General features: G+C 39.1%; 1 protein-coding gene across 1 annotated transcript; it reads left to right on the top strand.

Moving 5' to 3' along the window:
- Positions 1–892: 892 nt before the first annotated feature.
- KLHL35 (kelch like family member 35) lies at positions 893–16,084 on the top strand. Its single transcript, XM_072401898.1, has 7 exons — positions 893–1,099; positions 7,185–8,078; positions 8,525–8,709; positions 11,199–11,317; positions 12,553–12,741; positions 13,144–13,332; positions 14,059–16,084. Exons 1-7 carry the CDS (start codon positions 1,062–1,064, stop codon positions 14,245–14,247), a joined length of 1,803 nt encoding a protein of 600 aa, XP_072257999.1. The 5' UTR covers positions 893–1,061; the 3' UTR covers positions 14,248–16,084.
- Positions 16,085–20,302: the final 4,218 nt, after the last annotated feature.

The following is a 20,302-nucleotide window of genomic DNA, read 5'->3' as shown; positions in this document are numbered from 1 at the left end:
GTCATATCACTAGCTCTCTCTCAAAGGAGCTCACAATCTAATGTCTCTACCATAGTCATATGTCAATAATACAGTCTAAGGTCAATTTTTGGGGAAGCCAATTGGCTTCCCTAAAAATTGGATTGTGTGAGGAAACCCAAGCAAACTTGGGGAGAACCTGCAAACTCCATGCAGATAGAGTCCTGGCCGAGATTCAAACCTGGGACCCAGCACTGCAAAGGCCGGAGTGCTACAAATATGTTAATATATTTTCATGCTGGGATCTATTTTATATATATGGGTGTAACATATCATGCCCCATTAATTGGGCTTAATATACTAATGAATATGCATGCATAATCCCAATAGGATGAGCAAATTCTACGCTCACAGAATTTATTATTCATTGATTTTCCTCATGTGCTTCCATGTGACCGGGCACGTCACGCTGTGTTAGGCAGACCATTTAATGTAAATGCAGGAAAAGAATGAGAATTTAACGCAGGTGTTTTTTTTTTTTGTTTTTGCAGTGCAGCAAGCCACAATATATGTCTGGATTGCAGTGCAGGTCCATTAGGGTGAAATTCCCTATTTAATGTACAGCGCTGCGTAATATGTTGGCGCTATATAAATCATGTTTATTATTGATAATAATATTTAAATTTCACAGGCATCCCATTGTACTGTTATGGTTCATCTCTGCTTTGATTTCTTTTGTTTAGTAAATCAGATGGGCTTGCTGCAATCATTATGTAATGAGCTCTCTTTATTTGCCTCTCTTGTGTATTCTGTACACTGATGAAGTTAGGGTTCCCCCATAACATCCACCATGGGCATAACAAATGCATGTAAAGCAGTCTGAGCTTTAGGGAGGGGAGTCCCTGTCCTTTGTGTGGGACTGGGAGAACTCCTCCTCTTCCCCCCCTACATACCACATACACAGCTGACACAAATCACACAATTCTGTGCACAGCAGGAAGAACAGATAATTCTCTGGAAGTGTGATAGTGTGTCACCTCCCAGGACTGCACAGCCAGTACAAATACAGGTGCTGCTCTTCCACCTGGCTACACCGAGACAGCATGAGAGACACCGAACCAAGCCAACCCCCCCGGTCCAGGTAATAGGACGGTGTCACCGGTTCTTTGTGTCTGCAGCTGCCACTGTTACGGGGAACTAAAGCTTATTATTTCTGGGCTTCATTTCCCCTCCTTTTCTTCCTTTTTCCTCCTTTCATGTAATTTCTCTTCCATTCCTTTCCTTTTCTTCCTTTCCTTTCACCCCTTTTTTCCCTTCCTTATATGACGTAGGATAGAATCACTTCAGCCAGATTCTGGCAGTATCATATACAATATTACATTAGCTGAGACATGATCTCTTCCAGCTCCATTGACCTTCCTCCCCCATGGTTGTCAGTTAGCACCATTTGATGACCCAAAGACCTGTCATGGCTCCCAGATTGTCTGGCAGACTTCATATCCTGGGGATAGACTATGGGCACTGTTTGAGTTTGCAGACACACTGCAACCTTGGTTTAGCATCTGTCCTGGGCATCACTTCCATGAACATGATGCACTTGGTTCAGTTGGATTACAGTCAGCAATTACAGGTTTGTGTGTACCTTGCCATAGAAATGACTTGGTAGCATGGTGGTCAGAAGATCTCTCCTCTTGTATTTTTGCCTACACATGTACAATTGGTTTGGATGTGCACTAGAGAGTATTTAACCAAAAACAGAATTTTTAAATATTTCTGTTCTTGCTAACTAGTCCTCAGATGTGGTGGCTGAATTAGTTTTATTTTCATCCAGTGATTTAGACAATAACATATTTCTAATTATTGGAGGAGCAGTGTAGTCAGCCTAGGACGGGACTGAATAACACCCCATGTCTATAACATTGTTGCTTTATGTTTTGCTCTTGGTTGAAATGGGATGTATGGGTCCATGGGGCCACTTTGGTCACCTCAACTGTATATTTAATTCCATTTGCCAGAAAGACATGGGTTGATAATGCTCTGCTCCCTGACATTTCAAATATAGTTTGGTAAAATATTGCAATACAATATATATATAATATCTTCATACAGGTGATATACAAAGGATGACGGCTCGTGCCTTCAATTGCCATGGATAGCAGCCCCCACAGGTATAAGGACCCCTTTACTTTAATAAGACAAATTCAGAAATTGATTGTTTATCTTGAGGCTTTTGCATTATAAAGGACTCGGATCTTCAGCTTTGCATGGCAGGCTGGCCATTTGGAATGACTTTTTTTTAAGGTGCCCCATGTTTGCAGATCTGTGGTCACCTCTATGTGAACTCTAAAGGACCGGCCATGGAAAATATCTGCTATCTCACCAACTCATTTCCCTTTTACAGAAAACAAAGTGGCTGTTCTTGTAACCTCAGAAGACCCAACTTCTCGTTTGTCACACAAACACGTCTAACCACATCTGTGTGCAATACATAGCACGTGTGTGAGCGAGGAGCCAGACAGGAACCGTGACATGTCTGAGACACGCTGGAACCATACAGAGATAGCCGCATACTGATAACAGGAACATTGATGAACACCATAAATAGTAATGGTCTACCAGAAAATTTTTAAATACAACAATTTTTATGTTTTTTGTACATAATATTGTTTGTACTTTTTTGCACATGGCACATCCGATCTTTTAGCTCTCTCTTGTTCACATGCAGTCATTCCAACTTCTGCTGCTTATCATTACTCTGTTACTGTTAGACAATGGACAATGTATGGCGGCCCAGCCATTTTTAGTCTTTACCAGGGTTCAGTGTGACATGATGACAGCTAAGCAGGACAAGTGCCTGATAATATGGAGTTTGTAGGATTTCTCTGCACCAAGTGATACACAAGAGGGGATATATAAACTCCATTTATCTACTTCTGATCAGCATTCCCAATAAAGCAGCCAGAGCCACAGATTTGCTGTCATGATCGTCTTATTGGTGCACTGGTACCATCTACTCCTTAAGTGTTTGCATTTATTTTTAGCACTTTACCTTTGCATTTTATTATTGCATATAAGTACATCTATGTATTTGCATACATTTGCAATGTCTATTATTATTATTAATAAACAGGATTTATATAGCGCCAACACATTACGCAGCGCTGTACATTAAATAGGGATTGCAAATGACAGATACAAACAGGAGGAGGACCCTGCCCCGAAGAGCTTACAATCTAGGAGGAAGGGGAGACATTACTATGAATCTTATGACCTTCTACCAACTAAGGCCTCAAGTATATCTCCTTAGCTGGGTTTATATCATACAGATTTTAGGCTGGTGGTCAACACGCTGGCACACTTTGAATGCAGATGTCTAAAATACATGCTAAAGCTTTCCAAAGAAAGTATTTGAGCAACATCCATGTATACTTCTGATATGCTTTAATTCCATCACCACATTCCAAACAGGAATGAAAGGAAAGCACCTTGAAGCATCCATAATATTACACAGTATTTATATAGCACCAACATATTACGCAGCGCTGTACAAAGTCCATACTCATGTCCCTAGCTGTTCCTCAAGGGAGGTCACAATCTAATGTCCCTACCATATGTCTTTATTACAGTCTAAGGTCACTTTTAGAGGAAAGCCAATTACCCTAACTGTATGTTTTTGTGAGAGGAAACCCACGCAAACACGGGAAGAACATACAAACTCCATGCAGATTCAAATCTGGGACCTAGCGCTGCAAAGACGACAGTGCTAACCACTGAGCCACCATGCTGCCTGTAGAGAATGCATTGAGATTTGTGCAGTGATGCTAATTGGTAATATCTGGGTTTGCAGAGGCAATTGATGCACGGAATGTACATTTATATAATGTTGCTATTAAGGAATATAATTAAAATAGGTTTTTGTACCTAGAGTTCATTTTTAACAAACAGGACCGCATATTATAGTTAAATGCTAAGTTCACCGTGACTAGGAGGTTGTGGTGCTTTTATCACTTCCTCATGCCAAGGAACTGCTGCTTCTGGGAAGACGCTGCATGTCATTTCTCAGCAGTCCCATACAGAATGAATGGGGGTAGCAGTGAATAGTACAGTACTGATCACAGCAGTTGTTAAATGTGCAAATTATAGTAAAAACCAGCACCGCAGCGCGACTGACCAAGTGGCTCAACAACCGGAGACACATGGAATCGCTTGATCCTGAATCAGGTCCCAACCTGCCCGAAAATGAGAACAGTGAGGTCCAAATCTATTTCACAGGCAGAAAATCAGGAAACATAGGAAAATAATTCAACAGGAAAACACCTGGAACTTTCATTCTTGGCTATGTCACTGCATGACAACTTGCAAGCAACAAAATAAAATATGACCAGCAGGACCTTGGAGTCATTTTACAAGAATAAAAAAACAAATACCTGGAGATCTTTACTTAACAATAAGGAAAACCAATCATTAAATCTATTTAAATACCATGTCAATGAATCCGGTTTAAATAACAATGTTCACTTGACATTGAAGTGAGTGCATGTAGAAAGGAACTGGCTGAACAGGGAATCAATAAGAAGACTGGAAAATAAGCAATTTATTATATAAGAAAATGGTATTTTATATTGTATAATATAAATGTTAATTAGTCATATTTCACTTAAGCAGTAATTTTAAATATTGTCAGAAATTAAAATGTAATATTTGAGCAGAGCGACCCCAAGTTACTTTATGAAGATCTCTGTTGGTGGTGGCATTGTTTGTGAATAGAGGCGGTGAATTAAAAATGAAAATTCAGGATTCCCCTTCTGCTGCTCTAATTAATCCTGATACTCGCCCCTAGCAATACAATTTGTCAATGCCTGGACCTTGCGGAGGGGGGTTGTGGGTCGATTACTTAAGCCTAAAATTAGCCAGCTGTCTAAGTGGCTGCTTATCTGAGAGTAAATATTTTCATGTCATTCAGTAGAAACAATTCGTGATGTGCAGATGTCAGTTGGCTCAAAATTGTACAATTTTTCCACTTTCACTGAGCCAAGGTCCTGATTGCATCTGCATGTGTTTCATATGAATGAAAAAAGCTGTGAGGGATAAGTCGTGAGCTACTAAAAAATGAAATGATGGTGCACATTTATTTAGGATGTGCTTATAAAACAGGACAATATCAAAACCTGGGAAATGTAATGCATTTTACCTGCAAATGTTGCATTTCTAAAATCACCACCACGCTGTGCTTCTGTAAATAATACAATGTAGAAAAAATGAAATAATGGATAAGTGTACAACGTATGGTATAGCCTCTAGACCAGGGGTCCACACCCCCAGTGGGGTCAGGAGAAGGACCCTGCTTTGGGGGGGGGGGCCCACCGGCGGACCATGTCTTCTGTATGCATCGCAGGCTCAGGGCGGTGGGTAGGTTGGGCGGGTTCTGGCATCCTGACGTCACTCTGGGGTAAGTTTCTTCCCCTTTGAGTGACACACGGTTCCCGGCCCATGCATTCTCTAGAATCCGTACATTTAATGGTCCGTGAGCTCCAAAAGCTTGGGAACCACTGCTCTAGACACTTCTGTGCCTGGGATTGTCCTCTGTTCATTCAGTATTTGACTTTGCTACATTGTGGATAAATACAGACTGGAACAGACATAGGGGGATGAAATGAAATTACAGTAAAACTACTGGAACTAAAACTTTGAAGGATCTTTTGGAACACGTGAGGTCTTTTTTGCTGGGCTGCTTATTTTCTGGAAAAGGTGGAAACAGAGAAAATCATCCAGGAATGTCCAGATTGTTTCCCTTTGTTACACAAGGCTCGGTTGTTTGATATTTTTGGGGTCTTTAGTAAACTCACCTAGAGCAAGGCCAAAAAGATAATAAAAAGTTATATTACCCTAGCATATAATAAGGAGGTGTAAAGTGTGCCAATGAATGAGGGTCCCGGACTTTGCTGTGCCAACAGCGTTCCCTATAAAAGTCAGTTCCGCACAGGAGCAGATTGTTGGCAACGTTCATCACTGAGTAGAAAAATAAAAATTAGAGAAGTTAGGCTCTAATTAGTGGTGGTTCAGCCAAACATTTGGTACATTTTCTGAAGCTTTAGGCCAAAGTCAGGGCAAACATCTAGGGTTTAAAAAAAAGTATGCATTACAGAACTGCAAATGATTCCAAATTGTGTGGAAAGGTTTGAGAAGCTCATGGCAGACCTGATAAGATGACAAGGTCAAAAACAGCCCGGGCTACTTCCAGCCAGAAATACTACAATAGAAGCGTGGAACTTGATGGAACTTACAGTCAAGCTAATGGTTCTTACTTGGCAGCAGAGGAAAATTTTAGACATAAAAAGCCTAAGCATAGCACTGACATTTATCCTGAGACATTCAAATTCATTAGTTATGTCCAAATCTAATGTCGTGGATTCAACTCTGGTGAAAAAGTACCTTCCTTAAAAAATTATAGATAATAGATGCTGAAATTGCTACCAAACTGCAAATTTTACCAAAACTTTGCCAAAGCAGAAACTCTGGATTTTACTCACTAAGCTCCTTAGGGGAAATTTGCTTACAATTGCTTTACTCTTTATTTAAAGAAATGTTTCTCCACCAGGGATTTGTAAGACCATAAGGTTCCTCCAGAGGTTGCTGGGGGTTCCTTTAGCAATGAGCAATTTGTGCTTCTCGGGTCAATGATTTTTTGGCTATCCGTAAGGGTGACATTCCTCCCACTGGCCAACAATGTAAGGGGAATTCATTCCACTGATCACCACACTAATATACTGTGAGCTGTGTGTATATTAAATACTGGAGGGGTTCCTTGAAGGTCTGAACGTTTTTTTTCAAGGGTTCCCCTATGTTAGAAAGGTTGAGAACGGCTGATATAGGGAGTGTTCTTGGTATGTTTAGTGTCTTTTTAGTTGATGTCATTTTGTGTTCTTTGTGTTTATTTCCTCTTTTCACACAAATTTTAGAGACATTTCACAGCACTCTATTTTCTATTTAAAATTTTGGGGAAATTGAATTTTGCTTATCTCCATCCAAAATCTGAGAGAAAAAATGTCAACTTCCATAATGAATCTGAAAATGTATTTGCACAATTAACCAGGATGTTTTTTAAGATGTAAAATGGAAGCAGAGTTAGAGTTATGGTAGATAGTATCAAATGTTTTTTTTTTACAAAAGACTCAAGACCTTTTTTTATTGTTTTTATCTTTAAAATTATTTATTGTTTGATGCAGGATGGAAAACATTTCAAAAGAGGACCTGGAATCCGAATCTGTCAGTCTTGAAAACTCCTTCCAGGAGTCAAGATTGTTGAGGCATCAGAAGATGTGGCCTTGTGGTGGGACGTGTCACGCCAGGGAGATCCTTCAAAGTCTAAACATTTACAGGCAAAGTGGAATTTTTACTGACGTTGTCCTCCAAATAGAAGACCAGACATTTCCCTGCCATCGAGGCGTTTTATCAGCCAACAGTTCTTATTTTAGAGCCATGTTTGGAGGAAGTCTCAAGGAGAGCAGTCTGAGTGTTATCAACATTAAGAAGATATCAGCACGAATCATGGGCTTTCTCTTGGACTTCATGTATGGTGGGAGCCCTACAATACAAGAAGACAATGTGGAGGACCTTCTGCGGGCTTCAGATCTCCTCCACATTTGCAGTTTAAAGGATGAGTGTGCCAAATTTTTGGACAGTCAATTAGACCCTTCTAACTGTGTTGGCATTATGAAGTTTGCAGACTTGTTCTCAATTCCTTCTCTCTCTGAGAAAAGCAAAAAGCTAGTACTGGAGGGGTTTGAGGAGGTCTCCTGCCATGAGGAGTTCCTGCAGCTGAGCAAGGAGGAACTGATTGAGTATTTATCCAACGAAGACTTGGTGGTGAGCAAAGAGGAAATTGTTTTTGAAGCTGTCATGAAATGGGTCCACGAAAATAAGACAACTGGAATGAAAGCTTTGAAGGATCTTCTGAAACACGTGAGGCTTCCATTACTGGATCCTGCTTATTTTCTGGAGAAGGTGGAAACAGATAAAACCATCCAGGACTGTCCAGAATGTTTCCCTTTGTTGCATGAGGCTCGGATGTTCCATATTCTTGGGAATCCAGTTAACTCACTAAGAGCGAGGCCAAGAAGGTAATAAAAAGTTGTGTTAACTCATACCAGGTGATGTTTTTGGGGGACTTCCTAACTGATAGTAACACTTACAGATGGTAACTGGGCTTTTGCCAACCAGTTCCATATTTAGAAACTGGAGGACAGGAATGACTAAAGCCAAAAGTGCTGCTAGTTAAAGGGATAAATAAATTGGATATTCCAAAATAAATGATTCTGCAGAGGAACTGCTGAGAAATATGGCTCTCTATGGTCAGATGTACTGATGTGGTTCTCAATGGCCAAAACACTGGAGCTTCGGCTTTGCCAAATTCCTTGTGTCTAGTTTAATGCCATTCCCAACCATTTGTCCTAAACAGGTAGGAAAAACTGCAGTTATCCATGAAAGCTCTGATCAATGCTGTTCCATATGTACTGTATCATTTGGGGAACCAATTAGGTTTATTGTTTCTCGCTCTGTCTTGCAGATTTGCAGACTTGTCAGAAGCCATTATCATTATTGGCGGCTGTGATAAAAAGGGACTTTTAAAATTACCTTTTACTGAATGTTACTATCCGAAGAGCGGGCAGTGGAAACCCCTCGCCAGCATGCCGGGATATACTAAGTCTGAATTTGCTGCCTGCACATTAAAGAATAATATATACATTTCGGGTAAGTGTTCCTACTGCAATCCTAGAAACTTTACAATTGCAATGCTAAAAATAAATTAATGGGAACTTTTTTAAATTACTAATAAATCTATACTAAAAACTCAACATATGTATGGCAGAGAAGATATACTTTCAATTTTAAGTGAAATGCATGGTAACCTGACTAATATCTAAACCAGCCCTTTATCCATGCATGCTTGGGTGGCCAGGAAAAAGGGGCAGAGCAAGAATGCATCCACTCCTTTCTTCCCATACCTAGCCCCGTGCAAAATTGGGGGTCCCGATGTTATTTAACAGGCCTCTTTCCTGAAACTGATACTCCAAGAAGGATGTAGTGGTTTGTTGGTAGGCTTATGTTGGAATCTGAAAATCACCTTTATTAGGTTACCAGATATTGGCTCCCTATAATTATTAACTTGTATTTGTATAGCCAACATATCATGGAGTGTTTTACAACGTCCATAGTCAAGCCCTTCCAAGGTGATAAAAAGTGGAGTACAATACCAGGGGTCTGTCATTAAAGGGTCCGGGTAAAATTTAGAGAAAGCCCATATTTTTCAGTAATAAAAATAATTACATTAAATTAATAAAATGTACAGCTTTAAGGAAGCCCCCAATTATTTTTATCTATCTATCTATCTATTATATAAATGATTTGTTTCTCTGCTGAATAATATTTTATCAACATTTTTTGCATGGATACATTCCCCCCAATGACAGTGCCCAGCACCCCGTACTTTTGGTATATAATAATTTATAACCTACCAAAAATGTCCATGTGTTCCACCATTGTTTGTGTTAGTCCAGCAAGGACTTTCTATGTAGCTTTAACTCTTCTGATCTTATATTGTGAGGAGTTACGCTCAGGATCGCCTTTGCTGGTGTCAAAGGACACTTGTCTGGTTCATCCAACTCAGATCACACACCAAGGTATCAGCCTTAAGCTGGCTTGCAGCCAGGTTTATTGAAGGTTGCAGATAAAAAAACAAAAACAGCAAAAGAAAACCTTGCCTGTCTGGCACTTACTATACATCAAGATGTCCCTGTCTATCAGCTGGAGGGCTTCTCCCTGTCAGCTCAAAACCAAGCTTTCAGCAACCATCTAATCACTTTTGAGCTCACTCACACAAGCCGACTTGAGCTCACTCACCCAGACCGACTGTCTGAGTCTCTACGCAGAGCTCCCTCACACAGACCGACTGTCTGTGTCTCCAAGCAGAGCTCCTCACACAGAACCCCTATCTGTGTCACCAGCAGAGCTCTCTCACACAGAACCCCTATCTGTGTCTCTCCAAACAGAGCTCACTCACACAGTCCATCTGTGTCTCCAAACAGAGCTGAACTCCTGACTGAGCTCCTGACTCTATGGTATATCCCCACCCTCAGTACTTCTTCATTAATTAGCTCACAGGTGAGAGTCTTCCACCTGCTACTTCACATAGGAATCTTGGGCAAAATACTTCAAATAAAAGAGGAATCTTGGGCAAATATATCTCCCTTCCACCTCCATCCTGCCTTAGTGTCACAATATTTACATTCAACATGTGGAGACCTCAGTCTTGGTTGTCATCAGATCATATATCCCCAATGGGTGATTTTTCCTCACCTTCTCTTCAGTTAACAACATAAATTTTGCATTTCCCATACCTTTCTTTCCCATTAAAATCAGTCACAATCTGTAAGTCAGTAAGCAAAAGTAGCTGTAGGCCTCCACTATCCAAAAATTACAACAAAACTATTGGTTTGGGTTTATCATTAACTCCTTCCTCGCATTATAATCCAGCACTTTTAGATATATGGACCAAAAGAACACAAATAAAGACCTGACAGGACCCCTGATCATCGTTCTAAAGAGGAACTAAACTGAAAACTGCAAAAAAATACACTTATCTTCAATCCTGCAGGGCAGTCTGATCCATGCGGCGGTGTCCTGCATCAGGTCCCTTGTCCTCCTGGCATCTTCGTCTCTTTTTACGGGTTCGTCATCCTAAGTCACCTGACCCAGGCGTGAGATCAGGTGACGTAAGATGGACAAAAAACTTGCAGATCCCACTGCGCATGTGTGAGATCGGCAAATGTTTTTCTTTGCGTGAAAAGGCAATGCGCAGTAGGAGCACCCAAGTGTCTACCGGTATCCCGAGAGGCTTTGCGCTCCCATTCATTCTCAATTGCCTAGGCGATCGAGAATTGGGGCGGTGCTTTTTTTTTTGTAGAGTGCAAGACCCCTTTTTTTTTTAAATAAAAGGGTGTTGCACTTAAAAAAAAACAACAGAATTTTTACCTTACATAAAAGGGCCCCTACCCTTATGTAAAGTGAAATTTTTGAGTTTAGGTACGCTTTAAGGAACATGCTGTATTAGCACATTTACTTAAATTTTCTGTGACATGTTGCTGTAGAATCTGCAGAAAAGATGCAAACTGCTTGGAAGAACAATTCTGGTTTCATTATCATATGACCTCTATAATTACCTTATAATTGCTCTTCTGCAGGTGGACACATTAACAGCAGCGATGTTTGGATGTTTAACATTCAGCTCAATGCCTGGATCAGGATTGCTTCATTAGCAAAGGGCCGATGGAGGCACAAAATGGCTATTCTGAATGGAGAGGTAGGAACGACAACATGTGGGGTGGGAAAGCAGAAGAAATTCTTTCTAACCATTTATCTTTCCCAATTCACCATAAACATGTGACTGCTAGATCTAAGAAAAATTGGAAGCATGTCCTTAAAGTTTTGGAAACATTAGAAGACATTTCTTTTCTCTGCCACTGGACCTGATTTACTAAAGCCCTCCAAGGCTGGAGAAGATACACTTTCATCAGTAAACCTGGGTGATCCAGCAAAATTGGAATGGATCTGGTCCAAATGATTAAAAAATATATTACAGGTTTGTTGGATTACCAAGCTTCACTGATGAAAGTGTATCCTCTCCAGCCTTGGGGAGCTTTAATAAATCAGGTCCAGTGTAATAATGTTGTCAAGGTTTGTCATTGTCACAGAAAATGCTAAAAAATTCTTCAAAAGACACAAAAACGCCCCATTTCATTTTCTCCAAATCTAAAAACAATATTTTCTATTTGGAGTTCTATATCAATGCAAAATCTAAACATAGGAGGTTTAGTTACCACGATATCATTGTGTAAAGGATAATTTACTTAGCATAGTAATTGTGTTGTAAAATCACTTTGCAAAGAGTATCCAATCACATACTAGAAAATCTAGATTTTACTTGCATGTGATTGGATGATTGAAGCCAGCAGAGCTTCATCTCATTTACTAAACTAAGTGAAATATTACTTGTAAGTGGATGAATGACTGTGTTATGTGAAAAGCCCACATTTTTTGAGTTATTCAACACCATTGGGCCTGATTTACTCTAGCTCATAAAGACTGGAAAAGATAGACCAGCATAGGAGAACCTGGGAGATCTAACAAAGTTGTAATGGATCTGGTCCAGGATTGAAGAAACAATGAAATGTGGATGTAGCCCAACATATTTCAATTCATGGAATCTTATCCAAAATCCAATGTTCTAAATTTTGGCATCAGCTAGGAGGAATTTAAAGAGTGTCCTCATATTGATCCCAATCATCATGGAGAGATATTCAATCATCATAGAGAATCAAACATTAGGCTTGTTATTTGCTTGAAAAAGAATAACTCCAAAGGTAATATCCACATGTCCCCTTCCTTTTATAATTTTGCACAGGCAAAATATTCAGCAATTGCCTTATAGCTCATTTATCTTTCTGGATTTGTTGATTGTCCAAAAAGTATGGATTGACTTTGTATAAAAATACAAAAAAAGCAAATAATTAATGTATTTCACCTTTTATTTCCTAGATCTATGCTGTTGGTGGGTTTGATGGCATGAAAAGATTGTCCACTGTGGAACGCTACAACACGTTCACCAACACCTGGATCACGGGAACTCCAATGTTGGAAGCCGTGAGCTCCGCAGCAGTGGTGACCTGTATGAACAAGATCTATGTCATTGGAGGAGCAGTGGAGGATTATGGAAACACAAATAAGGTATGGAGGGGGATTTGTATTGGCCAATGGGTTAATTGCATCCAATTTTTGATAATGCCCAAACAAAACAGGTTTATTTGGCTTTTTAGAGCAAGCTTGCACATATTAGTGTGTGTGTGTGTGTGTGGGGGGGGGGGGGGTCCTCTTTTATATACAGTAGAGATCCCCATGATGTTATCTCTTTTTATGTTCTGGGACCATCACAGAATGTTGTATTTCTTTTCACTTTTTGTCCCATGACGATACCCACCAGGACAAATCTTCAGCTGAGCATGAAACATTTCACCAGCTGCTGTTTCTAAATCTCCAATTTATAGGACTGTACTGGAATTGTTGCCAGATCCCTGAAATATATATACCTTAAACATCTTTTCTTATAAAAATGAATTTTATTCTGTCCAGGTCCAGTGTTACGATCCAGAAGAAGACAAATGGACATACAAGTCTCCATCGCCTTTCTCCCAGAGGTGCATTAATGCTGTTGAGTTGGATGGAATGATCTACGTTGCTGGGGGTCTTCTGAGCACAATATTCAGATATAACCCAATATTAGATGAATGGAATGAAGCTGCCCCCCTGCCTGGCCCTCTGGTGAGCATGTAGTATAAAGTTGGATCAGTTTGGGAAGTTATGGAGTTGCTTCACTCCAAAAGCTTGGTTGTTTGGGTAAGCACCAGGTTTTATTGCCTGGATCAGAATCACCGTGTCTTGAGTATACCAACAATACGATCTTCTTGCAATAATGTCCAGCTTTGTTTTCTCTACCTGGGGTTTTGGGTCTCCTTATCTTCTATGAGTTCTAGCTCCTTCTGTTGCATAAAAATAAGTATGAACCCATAAAGGGAAACTAAGAACCACTCATAATGGGCACAGATTGCACCAATAGTGGCCCTAAGAGATAGAAAACTTCCCAGTTCTAGTTGTAGATTTAGAGACCCCGCTCCTTCTGCATTAGCTATACAGCAGCTGCCATTATCTAGCAATAAGCAGTAATAAAAGCAGATTTTGCACATTAATTGTTCTTCAATGGCCATACAGTAACATAGTACAGTTAGGTGGAAATTGTATTTACAATCTTTATTTTGTAGTCCTACCTTCTTTTTGGTTGCAGTAGTTGTGCACCAATGTTAAACGCAGGACGTTCTGTAACTATCTCTTAGTAATTGACCTGGTCAGGCATACTTGTGCCAAGGGGCATGGCTTTTACTTAGCTCTGCAAACACGGATCACTGCAGTGTGGATGCAGGAAACAGAAATCACTTGCATGCAAAATCTAAATTCAATTTCCATAATTAAAACCAAATTTCTCATTTGTAGGAGAGCTGTGGAGTGACTGCATGTGGTGGGATGATATACATCCTGGGCGGAAGAGATGACAACGGAGAAGGAACCGAAAAAGCTTTTGTGTATGACCCAAAACTGGGACAAGTTAACATGGAACGCCCTCTACAGCGTTGTACCAGCTATCATGGCTGTGTCACCATCTTGCACCGGCCAGGACCATGATGTATTCCTCAAGGACCAAGTACCCCGTGCTATGAACTTGGTGACTTGTTTACGAACTTTGTAAAACTGTGAATCATATTTTCATTGATAGTCAATGTTTCACAAGCTGATAGGTCTATTTTGGTATGTACTCATGTGCACAATGTAGAGGTATTTTACCTTTTTGTCGTACTATTATTTTATATGGAGATTATTTGTGATTTGTGGTAGCATCTGACGCATTGAAAGGTTGGGCATTTGTTGAAACTGGAATATTGGCTAAGGGAAGGTTCAGATCTTTGATTCTGCATGGCTCCCCGTGACTGGGACCTTTGCCGTTTCGTTACTCGCACCACAGCTCTGGTTCTTAAGACATCTGGGGGCGGTGAGTGGTTCTGGTACCACCATTCATTTCTATGAAGCTGCCACCTGGGCCCTGGCATGAAGAAGCAGAAAACGTACTCCAATCTAACTGCCAAAGTTAACAAAGCCAAAGCTTTGGTTTACACAATTCCATTACGACAATGGAAATAGAAATGGCTTTAATGGGCTGAAAACATGTTTGTAGCTGGGTATTAGAATCATTGCAAGGAATATGGAGCACATCAGGTTCCTAAAAGAAGCAGGGGTAGTTTTCTAGGCAGTATTTTCCATTTTTTGTTTTAAATGGCTATAAACAAATAACCAGAGTTTTCAGCACAGCTCTCCAAAACATAAGGACAATTTCCCATTTCGTTCATCATGGATGAATCCGATAACCTTTTGTTAGGCTTGGTGGCTTTGGGTCTGTGCCAAATTCAGCCTAAAAGAAACAAAGCAGAACAAGTTTTGCAATAGGATTTGGCACTGAGCCATACGCTATGCCCGCCATTGACAGATATAGCATATGGTGCCGAGGGACATACGCTAGCACGGCTTAGCTGAATGGCTGTGCCGTGCAACATGTAACAAAGACAGATATAATACAGCTCAGAGAATCTGACCAGAAGACTTTAGCAGATTCACAGCCATATTGGAATCCCATTGGGGTCAATGACAGTGGCAAATTCGACCAACAGGTAGCATAAGGCTCAGGAAAACCTAGGGTTGAGCATGACAGCTCAGTGAATCTGGGTGGTGAATCTGGTGCATGACAGATTGGTAGCCACATTCAAATCCCATGAAGCTCATAATCCAAATTCATGATTCTCCAAGCCTTATGCTATGTAGTATTGGGTAATTTGGTTAATTATTTGGTTGATAATTTGCAATTTGCCTCTGTCATTGATTTCAATAAGATTCAAATCCAGCTACAAATCAACCCAAACACTGGGACTAATTTGGGTGAACCGAACCAAGTCAAATTCAACCATTGAAGACGTCCCAACCATTGCTACCAAATCTATCAGCAGGGTAACAGAACTCACCACTCATCTCCACATGCCTATCTAATGGCGCGGTTGACTTTCTTTTGAACGACTTATTAAAGGACTTCCATGCACAATCTGTATACTTTTCCCAACTATATAGATTTGTAAATGAATTTCCTCTTTTTCATAAAATTCAGCAGTTTTTTTAAATGCCCCCTGAAATATTCATCCTCATAACCACAGTTTGTATTTAATGTTGTGTTTTTTTTTATAATATGATGAGTGTTACTGTTTTATTTTATGTGGAACATTTCTTAACTGTGTCACTTTTTGGATCAATGTGCCATATTTTTTACTTTGTGATAGCACCATGGCTGGTCTATGGAGTGTAAACCTTTGTGTTGTCTGTGAGTCAGAGCTAATGTGCCGGACTTTGGAAATAAACAATACAAAATAATGTACTATTGACTAATGAATGCGGACAAACTAAAAAAGCAAATTCTGGGAAACTCTTTTGGAAATCTTTGATTTGACTGAATTTTTGGTTGGCTTTGGCCATCTATGTTTGTGCTTCAGAGATAAAAAACACATTATTCTTTGGCTTTTCTCATTCAACCTAAATGTTTGACCTACAGATAGATTTACCTAAATAAACCTTATTAGACAGGGATGGATGAATTTGAAAAAATCTGATTCAACTGGAGTTTGACTTCAAAGTAACTTTGCCATTACTTTACAATCACAGTAAAAATTCTCCTCATAGTCAGGTTGAAAAAATAAATACGTCCATCAAGTTCAACCACAATTTGCTTCAACAGGGGAAAAAAAATCCTTCCTGATTCCATGAGGCAATGGGATGTTCCCTTGATAAGCAGTCCCTGTTGTTTTTACTTTAAAGCCTTAATCACCAATTATATTCTGTGCTTCTAGAAATCATCCAGCTTTTTCTTAAAGCAATCTATATTAGTTGGTGAAACTACTTCCTGAGGGAGCCGATTCCACATTTTTACAGACCTTACAGTGAAGAATCCCTTCCTTATCCGGAGCTTACACTTCTTTTCCTCCAGATGCAAAGACTGCCCTCTTGTTCAAGGTTGTAGGTTGAACCAATGATGCCAAAATACTGTGGTTATCCCTATTTTGAAATATGTCCAAACCTTCTCTAATTTTCAATTTGGAATATTGGGAAACATTCACCACTCTTTCATCCCATGATATGCTATGTCTGAAATTATGGTAACATACCCTAAGACAATGATAAATGAAGGGTGCTATGCAACTCACCACTGATGATGCCAATCCATGACCCATGTTGGGTCCCAAAGCATAATTTAAAACTCACTGGTCCAAAGGATTAAGATCAGGACTTACCCAAATCTAAAGAATTGTTCTTCTACTATACCCATTCAATCTAAGTGTTGGACCTAAGGTATTTCTGCATGGCCCTTGTGATTTTCAGTTTCCAAATAGTTAGATAATTTACAAGTACAATTAAGAATTCATAGTTCCATCAATGATAGCTCCCCAGTCTGGAGGCAGCAAATGACCCAACTATAAAACTATCACCACCATGCTTCACAAATGGGATACTTTTTTTTAACATTGGAACAAAGCATAGAGATAAGGTTCAGGAGTTCACAAATTTTGAAACTTTGGATGAAAAGTTTTACCAAACTAGGAAACTCAATTTTTCTTTTGGATGGGGACTATCCTTTCCCTTTTTTTATGTTCATGAATAGAAAGAAAAAGTAATGGCATGACATAAGGAGCATTACCTAACAATCTTGAAATCCCCGCCCCTGCAGAGCCCATTGACTGGCACACTGGACCAGCATTGGGAGGTTTCTACTTAGCACTCATGTATAGAAATGTAAGCTGGCACAGGATACATGTAGCTTGAACAGGGCTGTACATGTGTCTATAAATCTACATGCACTGATCTAAGCTAAAACTCAAAGTTTGGTAGCTGTGTGAGCGCGGTTGGTGGGAAGAGCTGCATTAGCACATAATGAAAAATATTTATGGAACCCCATTTAATTAGATAAAAATTGAATGCATTGTCTATTGTGCCTGGTACAAGCTGCTTGACATATTTTTCTGCAGACCATTTAGTTAATACACATTTACCAGATCAATATTTACTGCGTGGAGTTATGGGCCGGCTGTTTTCATTAAAATCCATTATGCTGCGGCTGATATCCAAGTGGATTTTTGAATAAATGCGGTGCAGGCGGTAACCAGCTGAGTCTGTGGAATCACCCCGGCTCCATCCAGCTGAGATTGCTGGCAGAAGCGGTACAAAGATAATTGTAATTTCACAGCAGATATACAAGGCGTGTCTTTATTTATGTTCACAATTATATAGCCAAGTTTATCAAGTAAATGATTGCAAATCCCCCCAAATAATATTGTGTAAGTTTCAAGGCAGATTGGGGGGTCCAAATGCTAATGCTGATATAATACTGGATCCAATGCTAAAATTAGTTTAATAAATGTCATTTTGGTCCTGTGGCTTCATTACTTTATGAACACACCGTCAGCTATCACAGCCAAAAACAACAATCAAAAGTTGTCTTTCTTTTTTTTTTTTTTTTCTGCCTGTCTACATTAAGGCATATTTATTGTATCTATTGAATTATTATTGGATCAGCTATACTTCTATGTCTTGCATTTTCTTTTGTATAATGATAATTATCTGCTTTTTATTTCCAGTATATGACACATTGTTTTCTTTCTTTCCTTTTCTTTCCTACCTTATCTTTTTTTTCTTTCTTTCTTACAATTTTTTTCCTTTTTGTTTTCTTGTTCTTCCTTACCTTTCCTCTCCTTTCATTTCCGTTCCTTTCCCTTGCCTTCCTTTTAATATTTTTTATACCCTTTCTTTTTTTCTTCCTTTCTTTCCCTTCCTTCTTTCTTTCCTTTACCTTTCCTTTTCTTCTCTTTTCTTTTCTTGTCTTTCCTTTCCTCTCCTTTCATTTCCTTTCCTTTCCCTTTCCTTCCATTATTTTCCTCACCTTTCCTTTTCTTTCTTTCTTTCGTTCTTTCTTCTTTCCCTTCCCTTTCCTACCCTTCCCTTTTTTTCTTTCTTTCTTTCCTTTTCTTTTTTCTTTTCTTGTCTTTCCTTACCTTTCCTCTCCTTTCATTTCCTTTCCCTTGCCTTTCTTTCTTTCTTTCTTTCTTTCTTTCCTTACCTTTACTTTCTTTTCTCTCATTTCCTTTCCTTTCCCTTCGATTCAAATATTTTTCTTAGCTTTCCTTTCTTTCCTTTCCTTTCCTTTCCCTTCCCTTTTTTTCTTTTCTTTTCTTGTCTTTTTTTCTCTTTCCTTACCTTTACTCTCCTTTCATTTCCTTTCCCTTGCCTTCCTTTTCATTATTTCCGTACCTTTCCTTTTCTTTTCTCTCTTTCTTTTCTTGTCTTTCCTTACCTTTACTTCCTTTTCCTTTCTTTCCTTTCCCTTCCCTTTTTTTCTTTCCTTTTTTTTTCTTTTCTTGTCTTTTTTTTCTCCTTCCTTTCCTTACCTTTCCTCTCCTTTCATTTCCTTTCCTTTCTCTTGCCTTCCTTTTCATTATTTCCTTAACTTTCCTTTTCTTTCTTTCGTTCTTTCTTTTTTTGTTTTTCCTTACCTTTCCTTCCTTTCCCCTCATTCCTTTCCTTTCCCTTTGATTCGAATATTTTTCTTAGCTTTCCTTTTCTTTCTTTCCTTTCCTTTCCCTTCCCTTCCCTTTCTTTTCATTATTTTGCCTACCTTTGCTTTTCTTCTTTTTTCTTTCTTTCTTTTCCCCTCCTTTCATTTCCTATCATTTTCTTCCTTTCCCTTTTGCATTATTTTCTTTTTGCAAACCTTACATCTGAAAAGACTACTCCCTTCCAATGCAATAAACTTTTTCTGCATCAATCTAACTCACTAAATCATTGTATGGAGAATAACTGCTGCCCTCTAGTGGTAAAAATATTACATGCAAGAAACAATCAGATCCCTAGGGGGGGTTATTTATAAAGCAGTGGATCTGACATTCACCAAACTGGTGGAAAATCTTCCAGGTCCATGTGGTTTCAGTAGTTTAAAAGTAAATGCAGACATAAGGAAGACAATTGGGCAGTGAGCATTAGTATTGGGTCTTTGGGGGGCAACAGCAGCCACAAGATAAGTCTTGCACTCAGCAAAGATAAGCAAGCAACTGTTTGCTTTATTTTCCTATTTTCATGCCAGGTAATGAATTTTTTATCTCTTTTATAAATGTTTTTTTCTGGAGTTCTCAATGCAAAAGGATTGGTAAAGCTGGAAAAATCTACTGGAGCTAAACATTAGTCATTGTCAGGGGTAGTACTGTAATCTTTGTGAGAGGTAATAAATACCATGAAGTCATTTGCATTTCTGTACTTCCCATAATTTTATGTACAATAATAGATTTATTCTATATAATAAAAATCTGCTGCATCATACCGCATTACGCCTCCAGGTGGCGCTGGATCTCATATAATTATAAAGGATCTTGAATTTTGTTTAGAGTGCATTTGAATCCAAAAAAACACAAATTAATGTAAACATTTTTGGATTATCCATAGTAAGTTATAAAAAAAGAAAAAACAGTTAATATACAGACAGAAGAAAAAAATACAGTCCTATTCATGCTTTTGCAAAAAAAGTCTTTATTTTGAATCCCAGACATTGTGTGGATTAGTGGGCTCAGCGATTACAACTTCACTGAATTTATGATATTTTTTT

The sequence above is a fragment of the Pyxicephalus adspersus genome, chromosome 1 (genome assembly GCF_032062135.1).
Source record: "Pyxicephalus adspersus chromosome 1, UCB_Pads_2.0, whole genome shotgun sequence".
Lineage (NCBI taxonomy): Eukaryota > Metazoa > Chordata > Amphibia > Anura > Pyxicephalidae > Pyxicephalus > Pyxicephalus adspersus.
The sequence above is the reverse complement of the archived record's forward strand: the minus strand, read 5'-3'. Positions and strand labels throughout refer to the sequence as shown.